This window comes from Anomalospiza imberbis, chromosome Z, assembly GCF_031753505.1.
Source record: "Anomalospiza imberbis isolate Cuckoo-Finch-1a 21T00152 chromosome Z, ASM3175350v1, whole genome shotgun sequence".
NCBI lineage: Eukaryota > Metazoa > Chordata > Aves > Passeriformes > Viduidae > Anomalospiza > Anomalospiza imberbis.
The window spans coordinates 50,064,815-50,087,741 of NC_089721.1; the positions used below are offsets into that span (position 1 = coordinate 50,064,815).

Here is a 22,927-nt window from a genome sequence, read left to right on the forward strand (position 1 = left end):
TATATATCACAATAACTTTTCTGATTTCATAATTATTACACAAAAAAAAACCCTGACCAAAAAAAAAAAAAAACCCCAAAACCTACAATAAACCAGACAACCCAAAAAAAAAGGCAAAAAAACCCAAAAATCAAAAAAAAACCACAAAACCAACTAATTTCTCTGTCTTCTACTCTCCACTTACTTAATGCTACCATGACCACCTATGTATGGTACATTACATTATTCTCATCCTGTGATTTATATTTTTGTGTGTCAGAGGTGCTGGAAATTTTGAATTCTTTATGTACCTAGGCATAAGGCAGCCCACACTTGTAATGTAATGTAATCTCATTAATAAGCTGAGGAATTTTAATGCTTAATTTGCTTCATTAACTTTCTGCTGTGACTGTTTTGTATATGGATTCAACATACAAAGTTTTTTATAATATTTGATGTAATATCTGCTTTGAAATGAATGCATGTTTGTGTAGCATATAATTGTTTTTGCTGGTCATTGAGGCACCATAGTAGTGTTTATTTTTGTTCATTGGAAAAAATGCTCAATATAAGTTCTGATATTCCTCCATGGGAAAAAGTAGTATTTTCTGTAATGCATTAAACACAGCTGTTCCTGTGTGTACTACAACTCTTATGCAGGGAAATATTTAATCTTTCAATTAATGTATATATATATTTGGATTTCTTTAAAAAAAGGATCCTGTTTTCTTCTTGAAGTTTGGGTTCTCAGACAAGTGGTTTATATCACTTCTTAGGCAGATATGAGTAATGTTTGAATGTGAGCAAGATCTAAGACCCAAGCAGTGGTGGATTTGCTATGAGAACATCACTTAGTGATGGTAAATGTTTGATGTGTTCAGAATTGCAATGGAGACTTTTAGTCTTATATAACCTAATATGTCATATACTTACACCTGGCTCTGGAGAACATGTAATTTCTGCAATAGCTTACTACAGATGTTATCTAAAAAGTAACTTCCCAATATGTTGTTAGATGTAGGGAATTTTGAGTGTTTTGTTGTTCATTGTTGTCTTTTTTTTCCTAAATAAATGTTCAAATGCATATATTGCAAGGAAATGTCAATGAAAAGGGTATTTGAAGTTTAGAACATCTACACTTGGTACTGACTGTGTATTGTTTAACCTACTGTCGAGAGAACCTATTAGCCAACAAGATTAGCCAAAACAGTTCCACTCTGCAGTATTTTAGCAGAATAATAATAAAAAGTAGCACACATTTTGGAGGAAGGGTTGCATGAAAAGTGTAACCCTTGTGCCAGAGTATACAATGTAAATGGATGAGAAATAAATAGTAAAGGGAAAAACGGTGCCGCATAAAGATGGAGCTCCTTCTTGAGTTAACTCAGCAGTTACATGAATAGCAGAAGTGGAAATTAGAAACCACTGGGCAGACTCCTATCTGCTGTGATCTCTTTTAGGATAACCCGTGTAGTATATGAATACGCACTCACTACATTCAAAGCAATTGTGATTTTATTTTTCTGTTAAAAAAAATTATTTCTACTCTGCAATAACTCTGAATGGACAGGAGCATGTTGAAGGACTTAATGGCTTTGGTTTTGCAATATGATAATGTTGGTTTTAAACTTCTTTATCTGGACGAGGGGGAAATATTTGATCTTAAAAATACTTTAGGAGATATCAAGAGCAACAAAACTACCTGCTATGGGGAGAGGAATCATCAGTGGATCCATTTCTTTTGGTGATGGTTTTATCAGTGCAAAAAGATCACTATTGTAACTGTCAGGCTAAAAATTTAATTTTGCCCTTGGATTTTACTAACCTAGAGGAAAGAAAAAACAAGATACAGTGGTCACCAGGTTACCTAGATATATTATAAATATCTGACAGCAGGTGTAAAATAGACTATAATTGTGCATATAAGCATATATTGACACTTGCATAAAAATATATATAAAAGAGACGGATGAAGAAAATCTGTACACTTAACAATGTCTGTGGTATTTTGTAAAGCTGCTCTTGTTCTAACTGAATAGATGTTAGGAGTAGTCCAAACAACTACTATCCTTGCTTATATATTAAGGCTGAGGTTTTTTATCTCATGACATTTTCCTTAGTAGTTCTGGTTAAGAAGGTAGTTGGGGTGTGTCACAGTCAGTAGATATTAAATAGTAATATTTAGTAAGTAATGGTACAACTAATGTTGTACCAATAAAGTGTCAGCTGGCAGTAATTCAAATGTACAAAATTATATCTCTAGAATATAAATCTTATAGAATCAGAGAATGGTTTGGGTTGGAAAAGGCCCTAAAGAGCATCTAGTTCCAACTCCCTTACCATGGCAGGGACACCTCCCACTACATAAGGTTGCTTGAAGCCACATCCAACCTGTCCTTGAACATGGCTAGAGATGGGTCATCCACTTCTCAGGAGGGCAACCTGTTCCAGCTTTCACTACCTTCACAGTGAAGAATTTCTTCCTGACATCTTCCTAACATTTCTTCCTAATCTAAACCTGCTCTTTTTCAATCTGTACCTATTCGCCCTTGTCTTGCCACTGCAGTTCCTGATGAAGAGTCCCTCTCCAGCTTCCCTGCAGGCCCCTTCAGATCCTGCAAGGTTGCCATGAGGTCTCCACACAACCTTCCCTTCCCCAGGCTGGACAGCCCCAACTGTCTCAGCCTGGCTTTGTAGGGAATGTGCTCCTGTCCCTTTATCGACTTCATGTCCCTCCTCTGGACTAGCTCCAACAGTTTCGTGTCCTCCTTATGTTGGGCACAGCACTGCAGTGGGGTCTCACCAGAGCAGAGCAGAGGGGCAGAATCCCTTCCCTCGCCCTGCTGGCCACGCTGCTTTTGGTGCAGCCCAGGACACGTCTGGCTCTGTGGGCTGTGAGCACACACTGCTGGCTCATTTTCCATCAGCCATCCCCACCAAGCCCTGCCCCACAGGGCTGCTCCCAATCACTTCTCTGCCCAACCTGTGGGTGTGTCTGGGATTGCCATGACCCGGGTGTAGGACCTTGTGCTTGTACTTCGTTGAAGTTCTTGATGTTCACAATGTTCCACTTTTCAAGCCTGTCCAAGGTCCCTCTGGCTGGCATCCCTTGCCTCCGGCATGTTCCTGCCCCACACAGCGTGGTGTCATCAGGGAGCTTGCTGCGGGTGCTCTCAGTGCCACTGTCCCTGTCACCAGCAAAGGTGTTGAACAGTATCAGCCCCAGTACTGACCCTGAGGAACACGGCTGGCCACAGGTCTCCATGTGGACATGGAGCTCTTTGCCAAAACTCTTTCCATGCAGCCATCCAGGCAGCTGTTTATCCATCAAGTAGTCCATCCATCAACCCTATGTGTCTCCAATTTAGAGACAAGGATATCCTGTGAAACAGTGTCCAAAGTTCCAAAGTAAGTACAGGTAGACAGTGTCAAATGCTCTGCCCTTGTCCACCAGTGCTCCCTTATCCACCAGTAGCTCCATGGCAGAAGGCAAGATTTCCCCTGTTAAGCCATGCTGACTCTTTCCAATCACCTCTTTGTTTTCCATGTGCTTAGCATGGTTTCCAGGAGAACCTGCTTCATAAGCTTGCCTGGCACAGAACTAAGGCTGACTGCTCTATATATCCCCAGGTCTCCCACTTTACCTTTTTTAAAAAATGGGGATTATAGTTCTCTTTTTCCAGTCATCAGGAACTTCACCTGACTGCCATGATTTTTCAAGTATGATGAGTAGGGACATAGCAATTCATCCACCATTTCCCTCAGAACTCACAGAATTTAATGTTAAATTTTCCTTATCCCTGAATTATTATCTTCAATATGTTACATCTAGCCCAAAAGAAATGTCTTAATTCCTGCCATGAAGATGCAACCTAGCTAGCTCTGTGTAAAGGGTTTTCTCTTTTAAAGGTGCCTAATGTCTCAGAACTTAAAGCAGTTCAGTAAATGTAGTTCTTTTGACTGAACCTAGTCAAAACATTTCTTATGCCATTTAAAAATTAAGTGCAAGTCCGTAGTATTTTTAATAATGTTCATTTGAAACTTTAAAATAATTTGCAATACTTACCTTTCTTTATACATTTTAGGATCTCTTAAATGTTCAAACACAGTTTATATTTTTCACACATTTTGCAGCACTTTCTTAAGTTAAAAATATATGCTTTTTACCTCAGTATTCAGGTCCATTTTTTGGGCCTGAACCCCAAGTGTCTACATTCGCAACTTAGATTTGCTTTGCCAGAATTGAAAATATTTGCTCTAGAATAATAGGTCTCAGTATTAAAATATGAGTTAAGGCTTTAAAGCTTACCTGTATGATTTTCTTTTCACTAATAGCCCAGAAAATGAAACAACTATTTGTTCAATTTGTTTGTATCTGATAACATTTTAAACAGCAATATATCTGATGAGATTCATGATATTTTTCAATGCATACACCAGAGGTCTCTTGTACTTAACATCTCACCAACCATGTTCTTTTGAATGGTAGAACTGTATTTTTCTTTGAATCAAGGCCAGCCAAGCTGACCTCCATAAGATAGCAGTAGAAGGGGGGACTTGATCTGTCTTTCTAGTTCTTCTCTGTGCATCCTACCAGCTGCACTGGAAAAACTCCCTTTTTACATCTTTACATCTAAGGACCGCTTCAAAATACTAGATACAAAACATTTCATTCCTGCTGCCACAAGTACTGCAGTTATAAGAGAGGGATTGAGGTTTATAAGGATGAGATGTGAGGACTCTTCAAAGTGGATTGTTGGCAATCAAAGGAATGCCTTAGTACTTGAGGCATTGTGTGATTGACCTGAGCAGAATTACTGATATACTGGAGGGGATGAGGGGAGGAGGGAAGAGAAAGGGAGGAAAGAAAGAAGCGAGGGAGAGAGAGGGTGAGAGGGAAAGGGAGAGTAAGGAATGTGTTGTAAACCCCAGAACACATTGAGAAGGGAAGGTGCAGCAAATATAGACAGCTATTTTTCTCCTCTTGTCTTGAGGTTTGGATCAGATTTTCCATATATAGTCAAAATCACTATAGAAATAATTACTGAAAGACATACATTTAAAATAAATATTCTATATAATTTTTAATAAGATGCTAACTCAACTGAAAACCCTTTGTAGGAAAGCCAAAAAGAAAAAACAAGCTTCAAAGGCTAAGCATCAACAAGTCTTTTAAAGGAGTTAATAATTTTGACTTTATCTTTGGTTGGAAATTTCTGGTAGTTGTACTGATTCTTGACTGCAGTTTGTTATCTGCATGACTGAGACAGACAGTTACTCCCCCACCCTGCTCACCACTGTTTTTTGCAAATCAGTTTGGAAATGGTTTTCTACTCTCTGTACAATGTATTCTACTACTGTAGTTTACTTCTCTAAGGCAATTACTGACTTACCCAGGAAAACAGACCTCTCCAGAATTTCACCTTCAGACTTTCATTAACATCTCTGAAAGTCATGCCTCTCTTTGGCATCAAAAACAGCAAAACTAACTATATCCAAGGGAAACCTATGCCACAGATGCAGAAGCATCAGAACTGAATACACGGGAAAGGGACTGGACCACCAAAAGTAAAAACACAGTGTTGTAGTACTGAGTACAACACCATGTACCTTGTGGGATGCCCAAATTCTCTTTTAATAGTTCAGTATTGCTGGGAGTGCAAGTTTTTTACAGGCATAACAGGCCCAGCAGAGTTGTGGGATACGCAAAAGCGAAGAAAACTTTCTGTTTTCTTGTGTTATTAGCTAGTTGATCTGCAACAAGAAGCAGAATTGGAGCAGCAGCTACTTGTGCCAAAAACATGAGCTAATGATCTTATAAGGACAAAAAAGTAATAGTCTTAGCTTGAAAAAACATCTGCAGTATTGTATTTTGGCACACTGAACTGATTATCTCCATCAAAAGTGCTGGAAATACCTGAGCTAGAGATTTCCTGATTTTTAATTTTTTTGCATTCTCATTTTATGGTATTTATGAATTTCTTTTTGGACTGGAAGTCAGATAGATGGCTTTCTTTGAACTTTAAAATAAGTGACTGATCAAATTCAGCTTTAACTGTAAAATAACTGACCATCTATGTAAACATGTAACATTACATTGTTTGCTTTGAATTTTGTTAAAAGCTCTCTTGGCAATGATCCTATTATGATAATGTGAATGTGCAATTATTGTTGAATAATTTAATTATTTATTTTAAAAATACTTAGCTACAGTTTGCTTACACTGTCTAAAATACGTTAGTCATAATCACTTGAAGGGCTCAGTTTTACCTGTCTAATAAACAGACAAAAGTTTAATATATAGAACCAAAAATGAGATAAAATTATTTTTGTACACACTTCTCAGGTGCCTATATAGCATTTTATTGAAAGAAATCTGAAAAAATTGCATTCTTAAATATTAAGATAAAATATTTTTAAAATTAAATTACTAAAATATGTTGTGATGCACTGCGAGCCAAGGTCATTTAACGTGTAGAAATGAATAATTAAAAGGCAACCATTAATTTCAAACCTTTATGGTTCATGGCAATTACTTTCTCTGTTAACAGAGTTTGCTGATTCATTACTTTTGTTTATTAGTGGTGTAAGCTCACCATGGGCTATCTCCTGTGATGTGTTTTGCCCAGTACATCCTGATTGAAAAGGTCAGATTGAGTTCCAAGTAGCCTTCAATAGGGTCACTATTGCAAAATATTCTGTGCTCTCTCATTCTTGGAAAAATGTCTGTAGTACTCTTACATCCTGGAGTTAGGTGCAGCTCACCAGCAGGGTGAGGCGGGGGGTGAGAGCTTGTGCAATTAAGACCTCCCAGCAGAAAATGTTGCAAACTTTCTAATAATAATCATCATTACCTATAGCATTGTTTTTATTGTTTTAGCTACAGCATTGCTTTTATTCAGGCAGATAGTTCAACCTGTTGCATAAACAGAACCTCTTTCAAGAATAAGACTTATCAACAGAAAGAGTATTGCAGGCATGTCTGAAAGAAAGTCTATTGCATTAGCAGGTTTTCCAGTTTTTGCATGTAAAAAGCAGAGAATGCTGTCACTTCATCTAAAAATTGCTTTAAATATTGTATTTAATCCTCTAGTTCTGTTCATCTGTGTTGAAACTGTATTTTAATAAGTATCCAACAGGACTAAGTACTTCCAGGTTGATGTAAATTTCTTGCACATTTCATTTGGGTTTAAATGTGACTTTGGAGCTACAACCTAAATGGTGGTGAAATACTAAAATATGGAGGCCAGGTAGACTCAAAGCAGTATTTACTAATAAAATTCTTTAAATCATAAAGTCCAACAGCCTAACATGTGGTCTCAGAAAAGATATATTGGCTGTTCTTGGAGAATGTTTTTTTTTTGTTTGTTTTGTTTTAGTTCAAAAGAATGATGAACATTTATTTCTGGAGCCTTTTCTAGAGGGCCAGAGGTAAAGGAAGGATGCCAATTAATACTCTGCATAGTGAGATGGATTATTTAAAATCAGAGAAATATACCCAGTTCTTAAGATCAGCATTAACAAAAGAATTGCAGTGGAATTGTTTATCAGCTTCTCAGCAAATTTTTTTGGGGTATGCTAAATATTTAAAATTATTTCTAAGAGCTATAATGTTACAAGGGCTTTTTTTTTTTAACAATAGCTGATATCAATGTATTTGAAAAGTGTACCTAGGAAAGTATTTATGAAAATACATTATTTTTCTAATCTTACAAAGGAACTTCTAGTCTCCAGCGTTGCCATGGTTAGCATTAATTAACATACTTTTAGAAACTTCTACATTCTGTTTACCTTAATAGTTAAAAGCTTGGACAAATATTTAACATTCATTTAAATTATTATGATTTCTAATTAGGCAAATCACTGTATTTGTAGTCATCATGAATGACTGTTTATATCAAAGATTTTTATGTAGGGACTAAAATCTCTAAGGTTTTGTACTATTGCATTTACAGCTGGTTTACAACATGTTTATTCAGAAAACATTAGCAATAATTAGAATGCACAGATTAACCATTCCTTGGTTTTTTTCAACATGCAGCCATTTTCAATTTTTTTACATGTTTTGAGAAAGAAAAGTGGTAGTAAGCTGCAAGGAGTATTACTGAAACATGTAAACAAGGATTTAGTATTAATTCTCCTAAGTTTTCTACAGGGAAGACTTTACTTTTATTTACATGCATATTTAAGCATAGAATCCTGACTAGTGATGTCTTTTAAATTTCCTTTTTGTGCCAATGAATTTAAAATAATTGTATGCAGAATCATCTAGTAGATGTATATCTTACATGCCCACCTTCATCCTTTCTTTTTTTCTTATCTAATAACATAAAGATAAAATCTGGATATTCTTCTTAAATAGTCATGCAGGCTACATCTACCATGTCAAATCTAAATTTGAAAAGTAAGAAAAAGAAAGGAGTATAATTGACATCAATAAATTACAGTAGAGGAAAAAATGCTTATTTCCCATTAAGTTCCAGTTTTCTTTGTGAGTCATGAAATCAAATTTTCCTTCTATTTTATAAAGTAGTCTTAATTCATTTGTTTAGTACTTAAAAGCCTTTTTTTTTCCCTAGTTCTGAGTATTTTTTCAGTGTTCAGGTCAAGCTGTACCAGATCTACTTGCTGCTCTCACAATCTGCTTTTAAACAGATTCCAGGGTAGCACTGGGTTAACTCGGTTAGCTAGTTAGCAGTGCTGCCCATAGAGACATGCATTGTACTTGCTTTTTCAAGTCCATGGACTGGTTTGCTATGCTTACACAGTGCTGAGCCTGAGCTGCAGTTTGTCTTTCAGCCTGGGTAACAAGCTACATGTGAAATAATTTCATTACTTGCCAGAGTTAAGACAAGAATCATCATTTTGTGATGATCTATATGTGACAAAATAGATTTAATCTGATTTATTTTTAGTGAAACAATTTATTTTCCTATATTGCCAATATGAGATGATGTGAGTATTTCATATCACTCATTTCCAGTATTTCACTGGAAATGTGAAATGCTGTTGCCGTTAAAAACGAATGAAACTGAATCAAAACTGACTTGTTCTGGATAATATTTTAGAACAGTTATTTTTTGTTACAAATAGTATTTGTTTGTTTGTTTTTCACTTTATTTTCTCAGGGCTTGTGTTTGTTTATCATAGTTTTATCAGGATACCTCTGTGTGTGACAAGAATTGTAATTGTACTGTTCATCATAAATACATGCTACATATCTGCCTTCATGTCTCTCTGTTCTTCCAAACATCATCCCTATGGGACTCCATCCAAAAGGGTTCACAGCAGAATTGCCATGGCTATGCCAGATTCTTAAAAGAGGGACATGAGGAGCAGCTTGCTAAAATTTTTTTTTTATTATTATTTCTTCATGGAAAAAAAAAATCTTTTTTTTTTTTTTTTAATATTTTGAATGTGGGCTTCTCAGTTTGCTTTTCCCTGAACTGCTAATTCACAATCATGATGCTGAGTTTTCATGGCCTTGTTGGATTTGCAAGAGCCCAACATAGTCTTAATTTTCACTTACATGTTCATTTCCAGCCTAACTTGGTGTTCAGTCTACTTCAGAATGCAAGGGAACAGTTGAGTAATGTCTGTCACTGAAAATAGGCATTTTTAATTTCATTTCTGTTCAAAGGTTAAGATGGAATGTACTGCATCCAGCTCTGGGGTCCCCAGTGCAGGATCATAAATCTGCTGGAGCAAATCTAGTTGGATGGAGCTTTTAGCAGACAGATCTAGTGGAAGGTGTTCCTGCTCAAGGACAGGAGGCTGGAATTAGATGATCTTTGAGACCGTGACCAGCCTAGGCTGTGACTCTATATTAGTGTACTCTAAAAAGCATAATACTAGTTTGCTGAAGTTACTAATGTATTCTTTACCCAAAATTTTGTGGTGGAAACAACAACTTGATGTGTGTAACTTTACTTAGGATAGGGTTGATCTCTTGGATGCCCTAACACTGATGGAATTCACCAGCCTTGCCCTTTCCTGCTGCTGCAGGGTGAGTGACTGAGCTGCTGATATACTGTAAGAGAAAGCTGAACTAATCTGCGTGGAAGTTTGTATTTTCTCAAATACTGAATTAATCCTCAGTGCTTTGTTACAGTATTTTAGCATAAACAGACACTACTTATTAATATAGCTTCATATAGGAAGATGCTGATGGATACATTGTAAAAACAAACAAAAAACCAGCCCACAACCTAATTGCAAGACTGAGAGAGAATCTGTAGCTGTGGTTTCACGAAACAGCTACAGCTTGAGTATTATGCAAGTTCATTAAGAACTTTGTCTATAAAATTAGCTGATTTTTTTCTCGAGCAGAAAGAGGTGTAGGTGGCATATCCATGTAATGAAGGTGGGTAACTGGATGATACTGCAGATGCCAAAAGCTGATGCAGGTTCAACCAGATATAGGCAGGTTCACATGTTCGCTTTAGATAAGTATGCCAAGATCTGCTTAATACAAAATTAGGTAGGAAGTTCTTGAGTTAGAAATTGTTTGAGAATGGAATAAGGTTCTACACAAATATTTCTGTGAGATGAGACTTCTCTAGTGTTCTTGCCTGAGCACCTGCTTTTTGTAATTTTTCACTATATTGTACTAAGTAGACCACTTGTCTCTCCTGCTACAGTTTTTCTTTTGCTTTCTTTTGGCAATTTTTTAGCTTACACAACTTTATAAACTTGTTTCTAGTCTAATTTTGGTTCTGTTTCTTCTTGACCTGGAAGCTGTATTCTCTGGGGCTTGGGGGAAGGAGACAGGTGGCACTGTAGAGAAGTTTGTTGTAGGAAAATACAAAAGATATGACCATGGATTGAAGCTGAAATACAAGCACATGAAAACACATACAAGAAAGGTTATTATTCTACTGTTATGCAGTTTAAACTGTAAAGGGAGATATTGGTTCTCTCACTGTTAACAGGGACCTCTGTTTCACTCATTTTTAACTCTGGGGTAATTTGGAATTTACAGGCACTTGGTAAGGAAGAAGGTTTGTTTTTGTCCTTAGATATCACGGAACTAATCACAAAATATTCTGAGTTGGAAGGGACCCACAGGAATCATCAAGCCAACTCTAAAGTGGATGGTTCCTGTGGGTCCCTTCGAGCTCCTGTAGGTCCCATGCAGAGATCACACCCACAACCCTGGTGGTATTAGCAGCATGATCTGACCAGCTGAGCTAATCTCATGTTCCCCATATATATTGAACACTCATTTTTGTCAACGAAGTCTAATAACTGTACAGGAAATCATAAGCTAAAGTGATGGGAATGTAAATAGTTTGACAGCTGTCTAGAAGATTCCAGTACTAATTGCAGTGAGTGAACAATTTCTTGTAGTATTAGAGATGCAGTCATGAGATGTTAGAGCTACTGATGTAGCATATTTCCCAGTCCTTTACTTAAAGGCAAAAGCAGCCTTTTCATGGTAGAGCTGATTGCTGTTTTATTCTTAATTACATATTTATTTTTGTGGCTTGTCAGGTAGTTAATTTTTACACAAAAGGTGAAATATTTGTCTAGGTCAAACTTTGCAAGTTTTTGGCATTGCTTTAAAAAATAAAAACAATTAATACATTTTATTCAATTTATTTTGTCCACTTAATTTTGTTCATTTCACCCCTAATTTCTTTAGTTCAAAATAAGAACTAGTATCATGACATGACTGGATTTTGGTTGATTTAAAATCAAATTCAGCATCTGTCCATAATTATTCATTTTCTAGTAAGCTTCCAGCAAACTTTTCAATCTTGTAGCTGCACTTACCTATGGTGTAGTACGAAAGAGCAATTTATGAATTATACGTGCTCCATCTTTCCATCTCAGGAGTAATATGACCTAAGTTCCATCCTGCTTATGCAGGTTTTTTTAGAGCTACTAGCCTGTACAGAAGCAAGTAATTAAAAAAAAATCTAGTTTGAAAACATTAAAAAATTGCAAATGGCTGAACATCTTAAGAAATATTACAAATTTTTACTCCTGTGAACTTAAAAAATCACAAATCTTTAAGTGTATGTTAATTTCCTTCATGGAAAGCAATTTGGTTTTTTATTTAAGTGTTGCAAAAAAAGCTCAACAATTGTCTGGTGGATTGAGGGTAGACAGTAGATAATATACTCATTGAACATTGGTATCTTCCTTTAAATAGGAGGAAAACCAAACCTGGTGAAGCATTTATTGTGAGGAGACAATAAAACTCTCCATAGATGCATCTTTGAATGTGTATTAGATATCACACAAAGAAAGAGTGAAAAAAGTTTTTGAGAGAGATAAATTGTAGACACACTTTTCAGAGAAGTTTATGGATACAAGTAAGAAGTACATGTTACTTTCTGTGTCATGTTTTAGTCTTATGATTACAAAGTTAGATTCTTGGAATGAGATCCTGGCATCCTGTGAGAAATACGGAGTTTTGAGTATTGGTCTAATCAAGTTAGGACATTTGCCCACAAAAAGTCTTCAACAGAGGAGCTAAAAACTAGACAAAACTTAAAAGCACAGCTCAGACAATGGAAATATTAGGTTAACATAGGCTGCTTTTGATAATCACAAGACTTTTTCTTGGACTAGATTCTGAAGTTCTTTAAACAGGAACTGCAGTTTGACCTCAGTGGAAAAGCAATACTTTGTGCTAGCTCTATATTTTTTAGCAATTTTATATAAAAATTTGGTAATATTGAGGATTGGGTTAACTGTAAAATATCTTTGCATTGCAAATTGTTTGGAGCTTCAGTGGGGATTTTGGGGTTTGGGGTTGTTAATTTGAGTTGAATAGTATTCTTTTTTCCTTTTTACCTGAACTTGATTTTACTGATTAATTCTCCATGCTCTGTTAGTTACAGCACAGAATTTCTGAGTCCAAATGCATGTTGCTAAGGGTGTAATCTTTTATTTTGGTAGAGAAATCCAACTCTGGGCACCTAATATTGCTAAGATAATTAGATATCTTAGATAAGATAAGAATAGACTGATTTCCTGGTTTATTCAGGAGTGTCACATTGGATTCTGCAGAGCTTGAAGCTTCAGAATATGGCTGGCAGGGTAGAAGTGGGCATATCTGCAGAGCTCAAATCCAGTTAATGGCTAAGGGGCTCTCTGGACTATAAAATTATGCATCCCCAATATTTGTACATGTGAATCAAGTCCTGTTTTATTCAGAAATTTAAAAAATGAACACATTTCTGCCCAACTAGAGCAACTTTTTATTTTTTTTTCCTTTTTTTAAAAAATTAACATTCTCTCTCTTACTTCCATAGAAGATGCACTGAGAAACAAGGGATGTTATTTTTTCTCAAAATGTTTTTTTTTTTTTTTTTTAGCTACAACAGTTTCACTGTGTTAGTCACAGGTTCTTGTGTTGCTTTTTCATCTTATTTGAAATTTAACTTCTGGGACAAAAAAGCAAAAGAAAATAACAGTACACAGACTCACAACTCGTGGTGGGAATGAATCTGGACAGATAAACTGTGTTGTTGTGTCAGAGCCATTTCATGCTGGATTTATGTTCTACAAATGGATAAGTGACAAAAAATTTTTTGATGTGTACTACATGTTTGCCCAGAAGACATGAGATAAACTCTGTAGACATTAACTTGAAGGGTAGTTCATAACAGACTTTCCTGTTACTTTTGAGAAAATTTTTGCTCTGCAATGCATAATTTTTCTGTTTCTTTGCTTGCCAAGGAATTTCTTTGGTTTATGTTGCATCAATCCATTCTATCACTGTTATAGTTTAATAAAAGATTATAGGATGCAGTAGGATATTTAGATATCTATAGGCAGACCCTTATATTTACACAAATCCTTACTTAGCTTGCAGAGGGATGTTTAAATTTCAGTCTTAGTGTCCAGAACTTGACTTTCTTGTCTTTGTTCCTGTTTCCTTCTGAGAAGCTCTCTCTGCCTTATTTTGCTTATGTAATGGAAGGTGATAATAAGAATTCTTTCCCCTGTAAACTGTCATTCTTGGAATGAATTTTGGTACAGATGGGATTTGTCTACCTTTATTCTGAAATTTTCCAGAGTTCTTATATGCTGTACCCTGGAGGGGATGTGTGGGATCTGGCAGTTATTAGAGTTCAAGTGCACATTCCAACTTCTAGAATAATTTTTTTTTTAATCCTTACTATTTCAGGGATTTAATGTCTTTGTTTTAAGGGTTTGTAGTTGGTTTTTTGTTTTTGTTTTTGTTTTGGAGAAAAAAAGGAAATTTAAATGCAAGATGATAAAGGACTTAGAATATTGAATAAATGAGTTGTTTGCAATACTTTTAGAGAAAAAGTATTGTAATGTTTTTTCAAAGATGCTTGAAAGCTTTCTGAACGATGCTTATTTGCATATTTGCTGGTTTTAGGAGAAGGAAAGCACAAAACTGGATTGCTGCATATGAATTTTTATTAATTTTGTATTATGCAACTCAGCTTACTGTATGAGCAGTGAGAGCTGGAGTGCTTTTCTATTTTATGGTGGTTTTGCTTTTATTATTTACCTTTTACTACTGGGCACTTATGTGGGGGACTGATTTGACTGAATAAAGAGTCACTGGCTTCAGTAGTGACATTCACTTTTTTTGCAGTTATGGCTCATATGACTAAAAATAGTCTTAGTTTGAAATCAGTAGTATCAGCAACAAATTATTGAAAGCAGCAAGTAGAAATGAAAGTTTCTGTGGCACAGTGGCCACATCTGGTTTAATTTCAGATGTATTGGGTTGCCTCCTCCAGAACATCACAGATCTCCCAGAAGGACCCTAAGCAATGGCACAGGCTTTTATTCATCCACCAAAGTTAATTCGCAACATTTCAGCCACTGATTACTTTATGTACAACCTGAGAGGCTGTGAAGGACAGAGATCAGTTTTTAAATGTGTCCCAGTGCTACTTCCTGTGGTTTCTGCTGTAGTTACGTGTAGCTTATAACTACAGTTTTTCACCTGGGTACTGAGTTAAATGCAGTTTTCAGGAAGGGCTTTTAATTGTCATATGAAAAAACTTCTCTACCAAGTAAACACACTGTTGGTTTCATGCCCTGTAAAAAAATCAGTAGAAAAAGGAGTATTGAAGACTAGAAAAGATCTAGCAATGTAAAATCTAAAATCAGAATGCTGGGAGGTAGAGGAAAACTTCAAATAAAGTACATGAGTTCTCAAACACTTGTGAGTGGAAACCAAGCACCATTTTCTCTTTCAGAAAATATAATTTCAGAATTGTTTTGGAGGATTTCTGATGTTGTGGAAAAAGCTCATAAAGGGAGATACACAAGAATTTGTTTCCCAGAGTCTCTTATATGTAAAAAAATTGTGAGAAAACTGTGTATCAAACTTATGATTCTAGGTGTATAACAACACCTATACAGAGAATGCATATTTAAATCTAGAGTGTTTGAAAGGCCAGAGCTAAAAGATACTCTGCAGAATTTTTGGGTTCAGAAGCTGTCATGTAAAAGCTAAAGCTGAACAATTTTGTCTCCTCCTTCACTGGAAGGCAAAACATAATACTGAAGAATTATACTTCAGTCACTATGATATTACCAAGTAAACCCTGTAGGGAAAGAAGGGGAATTTCATTCTAGACTGTTTCAAGTTATATTTCTCTTGTATTCAGGTGATGAGCTAGCAAACTAGCCATCTTTATCATTATTGTTGTCATCATTTTTATTATGATTATTTTACTACATTGACAAGAAAAAAGAAATAATTGCCAAAAAATTTTGAATGCTTCTGTTCTGGGGAGGACAAGCTGACAGCGGAGAATGGTTTTGTTTTTCTGTCCCTTCTCTGAGGTATGCTTTTCTCACTATTCTCACTCTGGCTGTTGTGCAGGTGGTTGACCAGATTGACACACTGACATGTGATCTGCAGCTGGAGGATGAGATGACAGACAGCTCCAAAACAGACACCCTGAACAGCAGCTCCAGCAGCACAACAGCCTCCAGCCTGGAGAAGGTCAAGGTGCGGGGCAGCGCGCCCCTCATCAAGGCCCCGGCGCACCCCTCCGCCATCCTCACCGTGCTGCGGAAGCCGAACCCGCCCCCTCCTCCCCCTCGACTGACACCTGTCAAGTGTGATGAGCTGCCCAGGCCGCCTCCTTCGGCCAACCCAGTCAAGACCAACGGCACCTTGCTGCGGAATGGGGGCCTGCCCGTCGGGCCCGGCCGCATCCCGAATGGAGATGTGTGCTGTATACCGAACAGTAGCTTGGAGAAGGTGGTGATGCAGCCGCTGGTGCACAGAGCTGAGAAGGAGCGGTGTCCCCCGGCGGGGGCCAGGGAGCGCGTACGGTTCAGTGAGAAAGTGCAGTACCACGGCTACTGCCCCGACTGTGACGTTCGGTACAACATCAAAAACAGGGAGGTGCACTTGCACAGCGAGCCGGCCCGGGCTTCAGGAAAGCTGCCACACCAGTGCCCTCCTCTGCCGCCTCCTCCACCTCCGTTGCCTCCATTTCTTCTGGAAAATGGAGGGTTGGGGATAAGTCCCAGTAATAGCTTTCCTCCTCCAAGACCTGCAACTGTGCCTCCACAAACTGCACCAAAACCCCAGAAGACCATCTTGAGGAAATCAACCACTACAACAGTGTGAAGTATGCCCCTTGTAATAACTCCTTATTTTTTCCTATATATAAACATAAATAGGTAATGAGCACTTTCTACTTGAGCAATAAAAAGACCCAATGTATTACACCCTGTGTCCAGTGAAGTGGCATAAAAATCACATGGTAAGTACAAAGGGGAATACTCGTTGATCTTATTTGTCCTCACCAAAAATACCTTTATGGCAAAGGGCACTAAAAAGATACTCATTCTTTAGCACCGAAGTTGTAAACATCTGTAGCAGTTTCTTATTTGTAGTGTGGTTTAAAAGACAATGAAAAGAAAGTTCAGTGTGAAAATACTGCGTAGTGGTATGTGAGAAAATACTGCGTAGTGGTATGTGATAGGTTTCAGTCTATCTGACATAAGGGAATAACCATTTCTCTCCTGGATTTAGGGACTTTTCAAATGTCTTTTGATGAAGCCAAGTGGAGTACCAGGTAACAGCCTTTGACTGAATTTTAGCAAATGCGTTTTTTTCTCTTCATGAGTGCATTGAGCAAACTCACTGTATGTGGGGTGGTTGCAGTAGGGGGTAATCACTGGACTCTCAGCACCTTGGTCTTTGGTGGAGAAGTAAAGAAATAATGGAAATGTATGTTGGTGTGGCTCTAGAAAACGGAGTTGCATTTTGTTTCTCACTGTCTCAGTGCATCACTACCAATATAAAGTACTGAGTTTGAGATGAGCATGGATGGTCCCATTAAGTTCCCCTTTTTTCTCCATCTGCAAAATGGTAGTGATATTTTATCTCACTGTACAATAGCAGTAGGCTGAAAAAACAAAGCCCAGTCCTGTGTTTTTTCACAAAGCTTTTGTCTGGTGCAAATCTTCTTTTTGAAGGCAAAGAAAATGTTGCTTAAGGCCTCCAGGGACATCCACTTAATTCATGTAAAGAGCTTTGAAGTTGAAAAGCTCTGTGTAGCTATGGAACATTAACATGCAAAACAAGATATTTTACATGTTATCACATTTTGATGGTGAACCCAATTAATATTCTTACTAGTTGAAAAAAAGTCCTCAGTGTTTTTAATTATTTCACGAGAGAATATCCTTTTATTCTCGTAAAGAGAATTGCAGTGACTAGAGTTTAAAAAAACATCCAGTCAATTAATAAATCTGATAATAAATCTGTTATTTACAAAACTTGTGCCAAAATAATCTCAATGGCCAACAGCAAATGCTATATTAAAAAAAAGTCTGTTTATTTTAGCTGAAATATAAAAGGTACTTTATGGCAAACAGAAAAATCCAGACAAAAAAGGTTTTGAATTTTAATTTCTATTTACATCTAGTAATAGGTATTAAACAGATATTATATTTCCCTGTATAGGTATTCTAGTATTTAAACCAAAATAATAAGAATAATTATAACAAAAGTCCCATCACATGACTACTGTTTGTAAACCTTTGCAGTAAGCAAATATTTTATTTTGTGCAAATACACATCCAGCTAAAGCCTCATGAAGTATTCCCTGCATAAAAGGCAAAGAAAGGAAATCATCCTAAATTCTTAATCATGTTTTCCCCTCATGCCTCCCATGTGTTTTTCATGATGCACTTTACATTTGGTATTGTTTGACTGTACTTAATCCCACAAGAGCTGTTGCCAAGTGCAGTAAGTCCAGGCACTCGCAGCAGGAGACAGTAACTCATCCTGCATCTGTGCGACATCTCTGCTGCCCAAATCAGGATGATGGCCGGTGGATTCTGCTCATGTGCTAGAACTCCACAGCACCTCCCTTGCTCATACACTGAAAACTGCATTTAAAATCACTGGAACAATGTGTGGACATACATTCTGCATAGCTGCAGGATTTTCTTTTAGAAAGAAAATTCCTGCTGTCCTTACTTTATCACTGCTATACAGATCATATACCTGCTCTGAGCTAGTTTAGAATTTTTTTAATTCTTAAAAAAGTTACTGTTTACAAGAAATAAGATAACACAAATCAAATATTGCACATAAAATATTAAAAGAAATAATGCTGAGTAATTTTATAGGGTTATGGTTTGGTGCATATGTGTTACCTCACTTGGCTTAGTTTTTTTCCGTTAGAACTCATCTCTGATAGCAGAGTGCTGCATTTCTCCTCTGGGCTTGTCAGAGTCTTGTGAACATGTTGGCACCTCCAGACTGGATGCTGTACTCAGTGGATGTGCATTGATGTAGATGTAAATTTCAGTTTTGTTATAGTTTTCAGCTCTGGAAAGCTTAAACAGCATCCAAGTTTCAGTTAATGTTCAGTTTTGGTACCCAACATCTTGCATCTCATACTTTATCTTCTCCTTCAGGAGTGCTTTCTTGTCCCTTTCCCCACACCTCCTGAATATCTTCATAGGATATGGGTGTGCCATAAAAAGATGCAGCTTTTCAAATGCAATGCTATCTTTGACCAGAAATGCAGCTTCAAAATGTGATGGAAAAACATTGTTTTTCTGTAAAGTTTGACAACCCAGGCTTTCTTTAATACAACATGTTCCGAGGTCTCTGTTAAATCATACAACAAACGTTGAATCAATTATGTTTTAATGAAAATGTCTCTGGATTGTGTCCTATTGTAAGGTATTTTTGTCAGAGTAATAATTTCACATTAATAATGTGTCAGAATAAAATTAAGGTTGAAACAGGTAAACTTGCAAAATGTGGGAAACAAATTTTGCAGCACTGTTTGGAAACTGCTAATAGAAATGGTGTAACAGCAAATGCAATAGTGCATTCAGCCAGCAGTATTTTTTTACATATATATTAGGAATTTAAATCTGTGAAGCATTTTTGAATACCTACAAAACAGTATGTTTCACACTTTATTGAGGAAAACCCAATAAACTGACCAGAACCGGACAGGAGTTGTCTGCATTTGTAATGTAAACATAATGTTCTCTGAGATTACATTTAGTGTTTTGCAAATATGTTTATACCTGAAAAAAATGAAAGTTCAGTAACAGTATTCAGAGCTTTAATTCAGTGTTTACCATTACATCAGTCTGCTGTCTAGCTTTAATTCCCTAAGGTATTTTAAAATCTGAACTGTCCAGATCTAGACTTCCCAAATGCAAATAGGGGAAGGTAGTATCTATCAATTTAATGAAGGGGAAAAGTTTAGGAAAATTAGAATAAAAACATGAAAATTACTTAATTTGTAATAATGGCATTCATTAAAAAAGTTAACCCATGAATGCATTGCAAGAAAGGAAAACTAGGAGAGTAAAAGCCAATAACAATCCTTTTGAAGGAAATAACGTAGGAATCTTCAAAAAGATAATGGATCTTTCTGCCACCTGGTAAAAGTCAGTATTCTTCCTTCTCTCTTGTTGTCTGGAGTTGTTATACCTTTCATCACATTGTCAAATTTTCTTAAAAACAAGAAAAAATTCCAAGTCTTCATTGGTTTTTTTAATTATTAAATCAATATTTTATTTAAAATGTGACGTGAAATAAGTCAAGTAAACTACAGCTCTTTTTATTAGCTTTCTTCATATAATTTGTTCATTGGTTTTGAAGCAGAGAGCAGTATGAGTTCTTTAATTACCAGAGAGAATTTTAGGTGGATGTTTGCTCAGATCTCTTTCTTTCCATGTTCTAATTATGGCTTTCCTTTCAGTAATGCCACAAACAGTAATCTTACATGTGCATATAAAATCGCACTGTGGTTGCTGTGTCACTTGTCTGATGTAATCTTAAAGTAGGCATGAGTATTGGGCACATATTTTTACAGAGGCAGCATTTCTCACTCTCTACTTGAATATATGCTGTGAGCCATGCTTTTTCAGGGGCAGTATGTGTGTGTTTAGAAGCAAAATAATGACTGCTCAAACTAGTAATAATATTGAAAGCATAAACTCACTGGTGCAGAAGGGTCTTGCAAGTGAGGTGTGCACAAAGGAATGTGGTAGAAATGTATATGGTTAACCTTGCTAAGCACAATTGCTAGAATACTCAATCTGAAAAAATATATGGCGTGTGTTACATAAACACGTATTTTGTAGGGATATTTGTGATATATCTCATGCAATATTTACATGCTGCAGCCAAAAATTTCTGTATCTGTATTAGCACAGATCACAACTGAAGCAGCAGCAGCAGCAGCAGCTTTGATGTTGCTGGGTCAGTATCCTGTGGAGCAGTGCATGCAAACTGCAGTACAGCCTCATCTTTAGTAGTAGTTTCATGTTGATGATTTTTAGTTGGCAAAAAGTAGCAGGGATTTTATCTCAATCACCTGTTTTATGGCGGCTAATAGTCCAACAGAGCAAGTTTCTCCATCAGTCATAATTTTGATAAGGAATTTGTAGTAATCCATCTTGGGATAGCTCTGGGGAGCACAAGCAAACTGACTTTCAATTCTGATCTTAAACAATTTGACATGTCTCTAACTATACTGGTCAAAGTGCTCTCTTGTTAGCTGAGACTGGAGCTGCTGGGATGAATGGACCTGACCATGTATCCTGCTGCAGGAGAGATGCCCCTGCTCGAGTCAACTGGTGCAAGTCTGCTCCTCTTCTCTGAGCCCTGGCATTTTTTCATGTATGGTAGTGTTCTTGGTACTACATGGTGGGAGAGTTTTGTTAAGAAATTACAACTGCACTGTGTTAATCTGCTGAGCTGTATTGTTTCAGTGGTGAAGCATGGCCATATTTAAGTTGCCTGGTCTTTTGTAATGCTAAATCTTTAGAAATTTTGAAGGTAGGGTTTTCTTACTTTTGAGGTAATCGTTCTCCTGTCAGGTTATACAAATAAGGTGAGAATCATCATGCAGCTATGATGAAAGTGGAGTAGAACTTTTCATACTACGAGGGATTGGATTTTTTATTGAAGGGCTATGTATCTTCTGTTGCATGAAAATGGTTTTTATAGACAGCTGAGAAAAAAGTAGATCATAAATTGCACCCGATAGCCAGCCAAGAGCAGTACTTTGAGGAATGAGTAAAACCAGAACCATTCTGCTGCCTTTCTTGGGAAAGATAAGGAGTCCAGGAAGGTCTAGGAATTTCTTCATCTTCTCCTCATGGCAAGAGGTTTCTTCTTTAATTCCTGAAATATTGGATGTGTATACTAAAATTCTTTATGGACCTTAATACAATCTATCTCATTGTTGCTTGTAAAATATTCATGGAAAAAAAAAAAAGTTTTTCTAAGAGCTTTCTGAAATCACAGCTGTCTCTAGATGTTGTTTATCTGGTATTTTGAATAACTTCTTGTGCGATTTTGCAATCAATAATGGGAAAATTACATAAGAAGGGAAAATAATAAGCAAATTATGAAAAAAAAAACTTTTAACAGATGTGTTTAAGTATATTCCTCAGTGGTGATTACATGATGGTAACTACATGAATATGAGAGCTTGTTTTTCTTTATGTAGGATTCTTATCATTACTTGAAAATCTTGAATGATGAGATTAATATTATGATTATATTAAGTGGTAAGGAAAAAGCCAGTCAGTGACAGAAATTCTCATAGAAGTGTTTATTTCCTTTCCAGTTCAGCATTGATTTTCCTAAGTAAAAGCTGTGTGTGGTCTCCTTGGATAAATTAGCATGTGAAAACCAGAACATTATGATAGTGTCTTTTTGTATAAATCTCTAATGCCTATAGGATATTTTGGTTTTCCTTTTTTGCAACTACAGTGATGATTATACACTGGAGTTAAAATTTTTAATGCCCCTATATCCCTTCAAATCGAGTCTAAAGCTTTCTCAAAAGTCCTGGTAACTCCTGAGCTAAGATCCTTTTACCCTATTTGTTGACAGTAGGTTTGGTGTTGTATAAACTGACCTGTGATCAAAACACCCAATATTCTGCTGGTCACAGCAGTCTCTAAGCCACATATGATGTGGCTTAGATCATCCTCTTCATGATTTTCCTGTTTCTAACCCCTTCAATCCCTGAAAATGGGAGGACAGAGAGAACACAACTTGTACTCCAGATCCCTTGACCAGTTGTCTCAAGGTCCTGAGGACCTGCTTGACTCTTGACAGGAGTCAAGAAGCCTTCTTGACATGATTTCATTGCTGCCTACCTGAAAAGCCAATAGATGCTGATAGTGGGCTGTACCAGGCTGGGTTGTTTCCTGGTGATGTCTCTTACATGGACCTCAGGGAGGCAACAAACCTCCCTGTGGGTTGGGTCTGGTAAGCATATTGGGCCCTCCATCCCTCTCAAAAGGGAGTCACCAGTGACTACTGCCCTTCTTTTTATTTGATTCAGGAAGTCATGGTGTGGGGGTAGGCTTCTTTGCTGTTGGCAACGCCTCCATCCCAGAAGAACTTCAATCCCCATTCTCTTTTCCCTGGTCCTGAGATTCCAGGGCCTCATATCAGTTACATAAGGACAGCTGTGAAGGTGAG

At 36.8% G+C, this 22,927-nt stretch overlaps 1 protein-coding gene across 5 annotated transcripts in view; it reads left to right on the forward strand.

The window, feature by feature from the left end:
- Positions 1-22,927, forward strand: part of PRR16 (proline rich 16) — a 147,975-nt gene that overhangs the window by 83,003 nt on the left and 42,045 nt on the right. For 3 of the 5 annotated variants that reach the window (XR_010994654.1, XR_010994652.1, XR_010994655.1), the window contains exon 2: positions 15,809-16,703. Coding sequence is in view for 1 of the 5 variants with exons in the window: in XM_068177513.1 (XP_068033614.1) it covers positions 15,809-16,567 (759 nt within the window). In the remaining 4 variants the exon portion in view is untranslated. Of the gene's footprint in view, positions 1-15,808; positions 16,704-17,911; positions 17,994-22,927 lie in introns of all 5 variants that reach the window. The other 2 variants (XR_010994653.1, XM_068177513.1) reach the window with 2 other exon arrangements.